This window comes from Epinephelus fuscoguttatus, linkage group LG2 (assembly GCF_011397635.1).
Source record: "Epinephelus fuscoguttatus linkage group LG2, E.fuscoguttatus.final_Chr_v1".
Lineage (NCBI taxonomy): Eukaryota > Metazoa > Chordata > Actinopteri > Perciformes > Serranidae > Epinephelus > Epinephelus fuscoguttatus.
Window position 1 is genome coordinate 1,538,685 of NC_064753.1, and position 14,110 is coordinate 1,552,794.

Here is a 14,110-nt window from a genome sequence, read left to right on the forward strand (position 1 = left end):
TGTGTCTTCCCCCATCTTGCAGTTTTTGTTATGCAGGCAGTGCTGAATTGAACACATTTACTCAACTACTGTACATGTGTACAATTTTGGTGTACTTCTATTCAACTTTAGAGCTTCTGTTACTTTATTCTTTGACACCATTACATTTTAGTGGGTAATATTGTATTGTTGTTAAGCTACATTTATTTGACTGCTATAATTACAGAAGATTTACATAAAAAATATGAAAACTTTATAAAATATGATGCATGGTTACAGATACAGAAAGCATTAACAATCATCTCCCTCCCACCAACATTAAAGTAGTGCTTAAATATTAATGCATCAGTATTAAAAATTAAATGTGTACATTCACAGAGGCATACTACTAGTTGATGAATACTTTCACTTTTGATTTTATTAAGTTTATGTTGCTTTACTTCCACTTCACTCGTGATGAGTGTTTTTATCTCACTACTTTAATACTTCTTGCACCACTGTGTGCAGGTCCTACTCACAACCATAAAAAAGCCACAAAAGCCTGATTGGATTCAGTCATTTTCTGAGAGGGTTACTCTTGGAATGGTCTTTGATGCTTTTAGGTTGTAAAAAAAGCCTTTTTTTTTTTTTTTTTTTTTTTACAAATAGATGTTAAGTATGAAACATTTGCTTTGCATATGGACAACAAAAAGATGTACAATGGTTCAGTCAGGCTGATAACTGAAAGAAACAAAGATCCCTCTGAGCAACAGTTAAAAAAGAAGAGAAGAAATCAGCAGTCATTGGTAAAAGAAACTGGAAGCTCAGCATCCAAATGTGTGCAGATTTAAATAAGAACAGATTCCTATGTCACTGTCAACTGCCTCTAACAAGCTGGATCTAACAGGCAATGTGTTGCTTTAACAAAGCTTTTCTTCAGACTTCACAAAAGATTGAAGGTTAGTCAAGGGTTACCACTATTTTTCACATGTTCAAGTTAAAGATCGAAGACTTTTTGAGTACTCAATAGATATATTTATCTGAAATTTTGGTCACAAATTTGTTAAAATCTATTTTAGTGAGCACTTCTCCTTTTCCAAGATAATGCATCCAGTTGACAGATGTGACATATAAAGATGCTGATTAAACAGCATCATTATTACATAGTTGTGTCTGGGGATGGTCCGAATAAAAGGACACTCTAAAATGTGCAGTTGGAAATTTAAGTTTTATCTTTTTTTTATTGTTTATTTATTTATTGTGGTTCCAAAACTACTTAAAATATAAATAATACATTTGGTGTCTGAATTATTTTGTATTTTTCTGTTGAAATAATTATTATTGAAGAAAAACAATAATGTAACAGTAGATTCTAAACTTTTCAACGGCTGTAAGTGAAGGACCTGAGTTACTTTCTCCAACTCCGATAATCTTAAAGATTACATTCATTAGCAATTCGTTGAGACATTTCAAATAGGAGGATGTGATAGGATTTGTCGCCGCCCTGTGGACATCACACGTAATGGCTGTGTTTAACGAGGTAATGTTTTTCTCGCAGTAGTGTGAGTATAACAAGCCAGCGGATCTGCGTTGCCGTTGGTAGCCCTGTAAGCAGGAGGCCAATAAGCTGATAACATTAGCGGTTGTTTCTCAGAGGATTTGGGGTGTAGCAGTGACTGAGAAGACGCGTTTTTTCTCGGTGTTGTTTGTGTATCTTCAGTGTATCCTAACGTTAACGGTTGGAATTTGTCTGAAATCTCTCTGCTGTCCGTGGATTAACGTTAACACACAACACTGGACTCCGAAGAAGCGCTCTGATATCAGTTTAAATGCGAACTAGTGGATTATGTTCCTGCGTAACGTACGAATATCAGTGTTTCTCAAGTTTCCCGGAGTGTGGGAGTGACAGAAACTCGAAATTTAGTTTTAAGTCTGGACAAGACCAGCGGCCACTTGTTGAAATACAATTTCAAAACCTTTGCCCAACTGCTCAGGAGCTTTGCTAACGTTAGTAGCAAGATTTAGCTATTGAGGCTAACAACTTTCTCTAACATCAGCGCTAAATCTGGTACAAGTTGCTTCTAATACATGCCTGTCAGAGTTTGATCGAGGTCGAGTGTCGACAAGTTGGCAAAGTAAGTTTGTCATAATTGTGCAGATGGCACTGACAGCAGTTTAGCTAACGTTAACTTGGCTAGCTGTGGCTGTTGAGTTAGCAATGACAGCTAACGTTATGTTAACGTTAGATTCAAACAAGTGGTTAGCTGGAAATATAACAGTATGACGTCGTGTTTTCCCGTTAACTTCTTTCAATCGACACGTCATTATTCTCGAATGTTTTAAGTGTTAAGTTGTAAACGTATATTTTGTGAAGGTTTCATTCAAACCTGTCTTGGCGTTAGAGGACAACTTTTATTAACAGGAGCTCTAACGTTAGCTTAGCTAACGTTACGTTAGCCTCTAGCTCGGCTTACAATAACATAGTTGTGATACCACAGCCAGCAGAGTTGAGTGAATTAACTTTGGCCTGACAGTAATGTGTGCTGTGTTTTTAAAACTCTAATGGATTCACTGAAACAGTTTGGACTATAGACTCCTAGCACCGTCTGCCACTTTTCCTCCAAGTAGCTGAAGTAGTTAAACTGCGGCCCGCACAATGTCCGGCTCCCCGGGCACAGGTGGCTCAAACCCCAGGAAGTTCAGCGAGAAGATAGCGCTGCACAACCAGAAGCAAGCAGAGGAGACGCGGGCCTTTGAACAGCTGATGACAGACCTCACTGTGTCGAGGGTAAATGCACTTAATTTTCAGTGAATTGTCAGTCATTTGTGGCTTTCTTTGTTGCACTACACAAGACTTGTCAAATGCAACCAGCAGTGAAACAGGAAATGGGGAAAGTAGCTCCTGTACTTCTGCACCGCCTGCTTTAAGATCCCCAGGCTTGCACTGTTATGAATAGTCAAATGAACTCTGTTAAGATACATAATACGTGTCTTCTGCGTTTGCTCTTTGTCATTCTACACTCTGCATTCTGGACACTGTGGACAAACTGCATAGAGAAGGGAGAGAGGGACCAGCTCAAGAGTATGATTCATAATTCGACTTATCAGTATCATATACACTTTTATTGTGATATTTTAAATATCTTGATATTATAGTGCAAATGATATAAATTAGAGAAAAGTACCAAATCCTCTCATTCTCTGAAAGAGGTTGGTTTGGAGTGTGTTTGGAGATTTTTCTTCATTTTTTTGTTTATGGACAAATCCATCAATCAGTTAATTGTTTTAGCATTAAATTCTGCTGTTTAAACAGATCAGATTTTATTTATGTTAGTTAGTTAGTTAGTTAGTTTTAGTCACTAGTCACTATGGTGTTTAAAAGGGTTAGCCGGGGTTAGTCAGTTCACCAGAGTCACACAAGAACACAAACTGAGTGAAGCAATGGAAGACCAGCACTGCCTGTGTTTAGTAGGGATGTAATGATACCAGAAACTCACAATACGACATTATCATGATAAAGACTCCACGATACGATATATATCACGATCTTTATACAAGAGGAAAAAAGAGAAAATTTATTGTTAAAAATAACTATTTTATTCAAAAATATTGCATGTACACTGTACAGCATGTTACGTTTTTTAAACTTGGAAGCGTATCATAAAGTATCATAAACAAATCAACACAGTTGAACATGTGCTTTCATCAAATAGAAATAATGTAAACTCAGAAACACACAATCCCTCACTCACAGATACACAGAGAGACACAGAGAGAAAGAGAGAGGTGGGTAGAGATGTGTGTAAAAGAAAACCAAAACAAATAAAGCCCAGCCATTTCCCTGGAAGTCACAGAAACACACATTCACAGGAAAGCTCTGCTCCTGCGCTTTCATGTGATATGTGTGGCATTTCTGTGCGAGCCTGAATTCACGAGTAATCCATCCAAGAGTAATGTGTGTGCAAAGCCGTATGACAGCTTTGTTATACATTATTTTAGTGTAACTTTATCATTTTTTTCGCTGTGAAAACACTGGACTACTGACAAGCGCTCGGTCTTGTTGGAAAGCTATGATTTCGCTGTTTCACGTGATATGCGTGGCTTCTCGCTATGACGAAGGGTCACAATCAATCTCCTTACTTTGTTCGCTATTCTAGCATTTCTGTTCACTTGTCTTGTTTTCTCTGGTCATGCACGGGCAGAGTCGGAGGCTGAGCTGCAGGAGTCTGCTCTCACCTGCGCGTGCAGTTGCATGCAAAGGATTATGGGGAATGTAGTCGCACAGTCATAATCGGCTCTGTAGGAGAATGCAGCTATATAACTACTGTGGCATTCCCACGACGGTATTGAGAATTTATTTTATTGCGACACCGCAAAATTCGATATATCGTTACATGCCTAGTGTTTAGTGAGCCAAAATTACTGTTTTTGTCGGTGGAGTCTGGGGGCTTTGACAAGAGCATAGATGGAGAACTGAGGCTGTTAACAGCTTTCCCATCGCATCAAAACAGTGAAAATAGGGGCGTTGGCTTAGTGGTAGAGCAGGCGCCCCATGTACAAGGCTGTTGCCACAATTGCCCGGGTTCGACTCCAGCCTGTGGCCCTTTGCTGCATGTCACTCCCTCTCTCTCTCTCCCCCCTTCACACTTGTCTGTCCTATCTATTAAAGGCTAAAAAAAAAAAAATGCCCAAAAAAATCTTAAAAAAAATATATATATATTTTGAGTATAGAGTACACTTAGGGCCTTTCCACACCTGAAAGATTGGTCCTTATTGTCCGAACTTTTCTGTTTGATCCGAACAAAATTAACAGGCGTAAAACCTCTTAGAAACCATAGCCCAAACAGTCCAGCTTTGGTCTGATAAAAAGAGGTGGTCTCGGTGGTCTCGGTCCGGGTCAGACTGAAGCATGGTGCGGGTCTTTGTAGTGTGAAAACATTTTTATGATCATTTACAGGAAGTTTCAGTAGGTTTGATGAGAGCCGGAAACAAGGGAGGAAGGACGAAAAAATTAGCTATGGTACCAACTGGAGAACTTTGCAAGTCTTTAGATTTACTGAAACACGTTACTAAATTGACCTATGGCTAAGCCACGCCCCCCTCCACTCACTCAGGCAAACTATCAACATTCAGTGACCGGTGCTATGGCAGGTGTCACAGTATCCGGCATTTTGTAGGAGGCAATTGATGATTTTTAGAGACGTAACGATCAGATGTCTTTGAGAAGTAACCAAAAGGGCCTAAACTAGGCATTGGAGGGATATATTAATCATTTTAATGTTGAGAAGGTCAATGAAAAGCTTAAATTACAAGCCAAAATTTACAGGTCACAGTGTAAGCGTGATAAATCGCATCTTGTTGCCGTCACCATCAAAGACAACAAGATAGAGGATCAGCATTGTTCCACTGAAGTTAAGGTTTTTGGCTCGGAATATGAGTGAAGGGTAACAGCCTTTTTACCATCTTTACCAAGAGTGTTTCTTAGTTAGTTTGATGCTACAGTATTTACACTGAATCATTCAGCATAACGTTTCCCAACCTTTTGTTATCTCTATGATTACAGATAAGTTAATGAAGCTAAGCTCCAGAAGTTAACGTTAGCTTAACTAGAGCCCTTTGGACAACAGCTAACAATAATGTATGATCACCAAAGTACAAAACTAGAACAAAATAGGCTAATGAACTCCCAGCAAACAAGGTGACATGATGAACAATGCAGCTAGGGGTTAACGTTAGGCTAACTTTAGCTAACGTTAGCTAGAGATGTTAAAGATAACTTTATATTTTTTTCCAGCAAAGTGATAATATGTTGCCTCAAACACAATGTTGACTTACCTTAAAAACAGATGTAGACATCATTGTTAATCTTATTCACGTTGAGTTGATGTTGTGGTTACCACACGACTTTATCCAAAGGAGACACTTTTCTCCGTTGAAATGTGGTTTAAAGTGTAAAAAATACACCTCATCACCCAGCCTCTCAGGATACCTTGTGTCGGAGTTACATGTACCCCATGCACACCGTTTGACCATTTTTAAACTTCAAATCTCCGAAAAAGCTCATTAAAACTGAACAAAACTGACTTTCTGTAATGCATTTCAATGAACATCCAGGCAGAGAATGTCCGAGTGTATGGGAATGGCTATACACACTGTGATTGGCTCATCGCGTTTGAGGGCAGGGCTTAGCCATAGGTCAATTGTTGACAATAAAAGCTTTCTATGACATGAATGCATTGTGAACACTGAGAAGTCCAACGTTTTTAATTAAAAGTTAAAAGAACTGTTGACATTCCAAAAAGAGTAGTCTTGCCTGCTACAGTTTGAAACTGGCAACTCTTTTATGTTTTTTGCATAAAAGCTAAGTCTCAAGATGTAATAACAGTATAATAGTAAATCGCTCATGACAGCTCATCTCTTGTAATAGACTATGATTCACCTCACTCTTGGTTCCCAAAATGGAGTTGCCAAGCGTCACAATTAGGGCTGTCAGTCTTCCCCCAAAATCAGATTAGAATTTTTAATGTTTTTTATGTTAATTCAAATTTTGAATTATATTATTATATTAATTATATTCAATTTTTTCCTTGGTATAGGCTATAGCCTAGGCCTATCACCACATTTTTATATTTTTTGTGTTATAATGACGTTATTTCAATATTTTGCATTGCATCACATGCAAAAGTGACCGTCTCCGGCTGTGCAGCTGTGTCAGTACCGACACCGCTATGCTGACAAGCCGGAGACGTGTTGCTCCTCCTCACTTCAAGTCGCGGTCATTAACTTTTAACCTGCAAAGGCGGCAGTGCCGCAGCATTGTATGAATTTATGAAAGCCCTTGTGAACTTTTCAATAGTTAGCCTACACATTAAAACAATATTTATTTGCAATTACTCTATTGAACGACCTCGAAGCATGAGCAAATGGGCTGTGTCACTTTGAATCAAAGAGATGCTCCCTGTCACTGTCACCACAGGGCTGACAGGGCACCCTCCGCTGAGAAGAGAGAGAGGGGAGGAGAGGAGACGAGATGGATTGTAGGTCTGTTTGTAAACGGGGCTTATCTGACAGTCATGTATTTCCCCAAAAAACATCTCTTAATGCATGGTAGAGCGCCATTTTTTTTTTTTCCCCAAATATTCGAACCTTAGTTTCCAACTTCGAATATGCTTATTTTTACAATAATTCGAATTGTTTTCGAATAGCAAAGTTCGTTCTGACAGCCCAAGTCACACTAGCGCTTGTAGCTTTCTCCTTCTCTCCTGCTGGTAACAAATTGACTTTAATTGAAGTGCATTCCTGTGGGGCATCAGTAGCGTAGTGGATAGTGCCGGCGCCCCATGTACAGAGGCATTGCCTCGCTGCAGCAGTCACGGGTTCGAGTCCGGCCTGCGACCCTTTGCTGCATGTCTATCTCCCCATTTCACACGCTGTCCTATCGTTAAAGCCCACAAAAATAATCTTTAAAAAAAAAAAAAGAGTATTCCTGTGGCATTCATGTGGCGAATCAGCTCATCAGTGATGAGCTTTAAGTTGGCGCAGTTGATAATGACGCCACAATAATAAAAACAAAGTGGCAAAGAAGTGAATCTGCCTGGAACACAATGCATTGAAGTCAGCCAGTCCACAAACCAATCAAATACGGGGAGGTGCAGCACACGTAGGAGATGACGACAAGGCGTAAGTTAGTCATGAAAAGTTCTGTGGTGCACTCTCACTATTGCAATGTGAAACCAAAACTAACCGTATCAGAGGAACACAATTAAACAACAACATGAACTTTTGTTGGTACCATGGTGCAGACTTTCAGGTCTGAAAAGGACCTTAAATGGATATTGATTTTTTTTTTTTTTTTTAAGGTGGCTAAAATGCATTTTGTTGCAGACCCCTTCCACAACAGTACATTGCTCAGCTTTTGTGTCACACTCCAACCTGCTTCTCCAAACTGAGGGCATGCTGACCGACACCTACTGTATGTAATACACTGACTACGGATAAGTACCCCATACAACCCCACTTTAAAAGATCCAAAGTATCTGTTTAATCAGAAAGTAAGGCCCAATCCCATTTCTCATTTTCGCCCCTACCCCTCTTTTTCGAGTGCCCCTTGCCCCTTGCAACAAAGTTACAAGGGGTAGGGGTTGAAATATTCCCCTGTGAAATGGGACAACCGTTCATACCCAGAAACCTCACAACTAGCGTTTTTTTGGTTTTGTTTTGTTTTGGGTTTTTTTTTAATGTTTGTTAGAACAAATGTACAGTGGTGGAAAAAAGTTTTCGGACACCCCATGCGTTTGTGAAATATTGCATTAAGAATCACTCTTAGTCCTTCAAGTGCAATTTCTTTTAGTACAATGACAGCCAAAATACTATATAAATCCTAAAAAAGCCATTAAAAACTTAAAATTGATTGGTTCCATAAAAATACATAAGAAATTTTGAGTATTGGGTCATTTTGGTACCAGTGATGAAGGTTGTTCTTTTTATTAAAAGACACAATTTTTGTTGCCAAGCTTCGTGTCTACATAAAGCCAGCACATTTGAAAGTTCTTCAGACACAAAAATGGCTAAAACAAGGAACCTAACGCAGGAAACACGCCTGAAGATAAAGATTCTCAGCCAGGAAGGATACAGCTGCCGATGCAGTCCTTCAGCAGTTGGATACACTCTGCAGAAATACAGACGAACCAACAGCTTGGAAGACAAACCAAGATCTGGGCGTCCAAGGGTTTCTTCAGGAAGAAATGACCGCATCCTGATCATGCATGCATGTGCAGGCAAAACCGCTGAATGACATCACAGGAGCTTCAGCAACAGTGGTCAAACCAAACTGGTGTCCAGTGTTCCACCCGCACTGTACATGGCCGACTTTTAGATCATGGCTTAAGGTTCTATGAGGCTATCAAGAAGCCCCTGATCAATGAGAGACAGAGGTTAGCCCGGCGTCGTTGGGCCCAGGCACACAAGAACTGGACAGCCAGGAATTGGAAGAAGATTTTGTGGTCAGATGAGTCCAGTTTCCAGCTTTATCTTTCTCCTACTAATGTGAGGGTACGCAGAAGGCCAGGCGAAGCATTATCTCCAGCATTTACAGTACCTACTGTCAAGAATGGTGGAGGCAGTATCATGGTTTGGGGATGCATGAGTGCTGCTGGTGTTGGTCATCTCACTGTCTGTGATGGCACATTGAACTCTACCAAGTATTGTACCATTCTCCAAACCCACATGCTCCCTTCTGCTCGTGCACTGTTCCGTCGAGGTAAAAACTGGATGTTTCAACAAGATAATGCCCCTTGCCACACATCCAAGGCCAGTAGAACTTGGCTGCAGGAGCACAGTATCCAGGTCTTAGAGTGGCCAGCTCAATCCCCGGACATGAGCCCCATTGAAAATCTGTGGTGGATTATCAAAAGGTCTGTTTCAAAGCATAAACCAAAGAATTTAGAAGAATTAAAAGCAGTAATTCAAGAAGAATGGGACAAGATTACCCCTCAACAGTGTGAAAGACTCGTGGGGAACATGCCAGCCAGGATTAGAGCTCTACTACGTGCCAATGGCAGGACTACTAAATATTAATTTGATGATGTGATGGTTTATTTATTTTTTGTTCAGTTTTGAACACATTCTCTGTTATTTGTTGACTTTGATACCGACAATGTTGAGAACTGACATATTGAAACTGTCAAGAATTTAGTTTTGTTAGTTTTTCTTGTAAACAATAAACAAAAAAATATAATTTGTATTTGTTTGTATCTGTCTAATGCAGCCCAACTTTTGAAACACAAAAAAGATTTTTCCACAAATATTTCATGATAATATTTGAGATTGTGTAAAATGTTAAGGGTGTCCGAAAACTTTTTTCCACCACTGTATATAATACATTGAAACGACATTTCTGATGGTTATCATAGTCTTTAAATATTTAGTTACGAAGAAAATACTTACATTTATGGTTTTCTTTCATTGTCTCTGAATCAGCCTTCCCTGCCATCTTGCCAGTGATTCACAAGGCATTCTGGGAGATTTCTCGTAGCACTCGCTTTGAATTGTGCCTCTGAAAAAACTCCGTTTGGATATAGCCCTAGCACTCCGCCCTTCCCCTCTGCCTCAGTGAGAATCGGGACATCCCTACCCCTATGCATGAACGCGCAAAACGGAGGGGTAGGGGCAAGTGTTAGGGTTAAGGGGTGTATTGGGATTGGGCCTAATACTTAGATAATCTTGTCTTTTCTTTCTCATATGTAGGCCTATTAGTTTCTTTTTGGTTCTGGACTTTTGGTCAAACCAAATGAGACATCAGCTTGGACACTGGGAACTGACGGATAATGGAAACTGCGATTTGCAGAATACAGTTTTTCGTCATTTGCTTGAACACATTTGTCCATTCAGAAGTGACTTTTTCAAAACTGACTGTTACACATACTCTGTTTAAAATGACCCATTTTGTTTTCAAAATGCAGGGGTTAAAGTTCTCCGGCACAGCGCCAGATTTCCAGCGTGGCGAAGTTTCTGTCCGGCACGGGCAGAAGTGCTCTGCAGTGCGAGCATTTCACTCGCATTTGCCCCTAAAAATATATATATGTGCAAACCGGGAAAATGATTTAGACGCACAGTGTGCAAGTAAACACAGCCTACTGTTTACCATACTCTGCATCAGACGTTTTTTCATTGATAACCAATCAAATAAATGTATTTTAAAACTCGCTCCTTTGGCTCTGATACAGCTGTCTCCCTCCCTGCCTGCAGTCCCCACTGCACTGGGCTTTGTAACAATGTCCCGCCTACAGCCCCCTCTGATTGGTTACACGGCACAAGTGATAGCCAATCAACACTGACGCCTGTGCATGCTTTCACATCATTTCACATTGAGACACAGAGCACAGACGGAGCAGGAGAGGCTCCAGTAAGCCAGCTGTAATTTTGATCAAGGTCTTTTTATTTTGTTTTTACAATTTACAATTTAACATACAGTACAGGCCAAAAGTTTGGACACACCTTCTCATTCAATGCGTTTTCTTTATTTTCATGACTATTTACATTGTAGATTCTCACTGAAGGCATCAAAACTATGAATGAACACATGTGGAGTTATGTACTTAACAAAAAAAGGTGAAATAACTGAAAACATGTCTTTATATTCTAGTTTCTTCAAAATAGCCACCCTTTGCTCTGATTACTGCTTTGCACACTCTTGGCATTCTCTCCATGAGCTTCAAGAGGTAGTCACCTGAAATGGTTTTCCAACAGTCTTGAAGGAGTTCCCAGAGGTGTTTAGCACTTGTTGGCCCCTTTGCCTTCACTCTGCGGTCCAGCTCACCCCAAACCATCTCGATTGGGTTCAGGTCCGGTGACTGTGGAGGCCAGGTCATCTGCCGCAGCACTCCATCACTCTCCTTCTTGGTCAAATAGCCCTTACACAGCCTGGAGGTGTGTTTGGGGTCATTGTCCTGTTGAAAAATAAATGATCGTCCAACTAAACGCAAACCGGATGGGATGGCATGTCGCTGCAGGATGCTGTGGTAGCCATGCTGGTTCAGTGTGCCTTCAATTTTGAATAAATCCCCAACAGTGTCACCAGCAAAACACCCCCACACCATCACACCTCCTCCTCCATGCTTCACAGTGGGAACCAGGCATGTGGAATCCATCCGTTCACCTTTTCTGCGTCTCACAAAGACACGGCGGTTGGAACCAAAGATCTCAAATTTGGACTCATCAGACCAAAGCACAGATTTCCACTGGTCTAATGTCCATTCCTTGTGTTTCTTGGCCCAAACAAATCTCTTCTGCTTGTTGCCTCTCCTTAGCAGTGCTTTCCTAGCAGCTATTTGACCATGAAGGCCTGATTCGCGCAGTCTCCTCTTAACAGTTGTTCTAGAGATGGGTCTGCTGCTAGAACTCTGTGTGGCATTCATCTGGTCTCTGATCTGAGCTGCTGTTAACTTGCGATTTCTGAGGCTGGTGACTCGGATGAACTTATCCTCAGAAGCAGAGGTGACTCTTGGTCTTCCTTTCCTGGGTCGGTCCTCATGTGTGCCAGTTTCGTTGTAGCGCTTGATGGTTTTTGCGACTCCACTTGGGGACACATTTAAAGTTTTTGCAATTTTCCGGACTGACTGACCTTCATTTCTTAAAGTAATGATGGCCACTCGTTTTTCTTTAGTTAGCTGATAGGTTCTTGCCATAATATGAATTTTAACAGTTGTCCAATAGGGCTGTGTATTAACCTGACTTCTGCACAACACAACTGATGGTCCCAACCCCATTGATAAAGCAAGAAATTCCACTAATTAACCCTGATAAGGCACACCTGTGAAGTGGAAACCATTTCAGGTGACTACCTCTTGAAGCTCATCGAAAGAATGCCAAGAGTGTGCAAAGCAGTAATCAGAGCAAAGGGTGGCTATTTTGAAGAAACTAGAATATAAAACATGTTTTCAGTTATTTCCCCTTTTTTTGTTAAGTACATAACTCCACATGTGTTCATTCATAGTTTTGATGCCTTCAGTTAGAATCTACAATGTAAATAGTCATGAAAATAAAGAAAACGCATTGAATGAGAAGGTGTGTCCAAACTTTTGGCCTGTACTGTATATTTACAAAAAAAAAAAAGTTTGTCAGTTTCAACATTAAATATCTTTTCTTTGTACTGTATTGAGTAGAATATAGGTCAAAAAGGATTTGGAAATCATTGCATTTCATTTCTAATTTATGTTTAACACAGCGTCCCAACATTTTTGGAATTGGAGTTGTAACAGTTCAATGACTCAAATGCTCTTACTTTAATGGAGCGCAAACATAATACACATGGACTTCCAAAGTAAATGATAAAAATGCAGCAATATTTGCAATTTAAGGGACACAACTTAAGGGGACACATTCAAGGAAACGTAAGCTTGGCCACCAAATCGGCACTCCGGGAGATGGCACGACTATCTCTCACAAAACAGATGGCAGCTTGTTCTGCCAAGGTGAGGTAAACAGCCAATCATCAGCTGTTATCATGAAAAGTCAAATCAGAGGGGCATTTCTTCCTCAGACTACAGAAAGCACAAAATTTAAATCTCAATGACTGACCTTGTTTGATTTTATCAGTAGATTTACAACAAACTACCAGAACTTGCTTCGAGATTGTTGATATGACAAAATATTAAGGTTGGGCTTGGAAAATGTGAACTTTGTCCTTGGGTGAAACATTTGTCAATCCATGGGGAGTAACAATAGTCAAGTGTTAACTATTGGCACATTCTGTTTATACAGCAATGCATGCATTTATCTTGTCTGCCAGGAACAAATGTTTGTCTTTTCGTCAACTCAGTTCACCTGCATTCATGGGCATCTATGGTCAACAACCAGAAACAATTAAATATTTATAACAATGAAAACAACACATTTCTTGTCCTGAATAGGGGTGGGCGATATGGCCCTAAAATAATATCCCCATATGTCAGGGTATTATAGCCATAACAATATTCTTGACAATGTGACAAATTAGTAAAAAAAAAAAAAAAATGAATTCATTATTAATTTAAGAACAAAGATTTGCGACACAGTAAGTGATAAAATTTTACATGTCAACCTAACAATTTGCCTTCAAATATTCAGTAAAAACCAAAGAAAAATGATCTCTCATTTCTTTAGTTTGTAAACAATGACAGTAACTCAAAGTGAGATTCAGATTCTGTACACTAAATAATAGTTCAACAAAATAAAATCAACCGAGGTACACATTTAAACAGCTCCCAAATACAAAAAAGTACCCTGGGTCTGTATATATTTAAATCAACAAGTGATTTCCTTCTCTTTTAGCAAAATCCTAAATGATTGAGTTGGTTTTTTTTTTGTTTTTTTTTTTTCACCTGGACCTTTACGCTCTGCCATTTTGGCTCTAATCACTAGGGCCCAACCGATATGGATTTTTTGGGGCTGATGCCGATTCCGATATTATGGAATAAAAAAAATCCGATAACCGATATATTGGCCGATAATTTTTTTTGCGTTTTTCAATTTAAAAAAACCCAAAATACCTGCTTTTGATGGCTTAAATATAGTTCAAACACTTGTTACAAAGATAAAAATTGAAGGAAGAACATTTTACTATTTTCAAATACTTTTATTAACACAAATTGTGCGGAACAAGCAGCATATGAAC

At 39.6% G+C, this 14,110-nt stretch overlaps 1 protein-coding gene across 4 annotated transcripts in view; it reads left to right on the forward strand.

Moving 5' to 3' along the window:
* Nucleotides 1-1,502: 1,502 nt before the first annotated feature.
* crtc3 (CREB regulated transcription coactivator 3) overlaps nucleotides 1,503-14,110 on the forward strand; it is a 146,144-nt gene continuing 133,536 nt past the window's right edge. For 3 of the 4 annotated variants that reach the window (XM_049602966.1, XM_049602973.1, XM_049602982.1), the window contains exon 1: nucleotides 1,503-2,746. In XM_049602966.1, the coding sequence (XP_049458923.1) occupies nucleotides 2,615-2,746 (132 nt within the window). In that variant the 5' untranslated portion in view covers nucleotides 1,503-2,614. The remainder of the gene's footprint in view (nucleotides 2,747-14,110) is intronic. The other variant, XM_049602990.1, reaches the window with a different exon arrangement.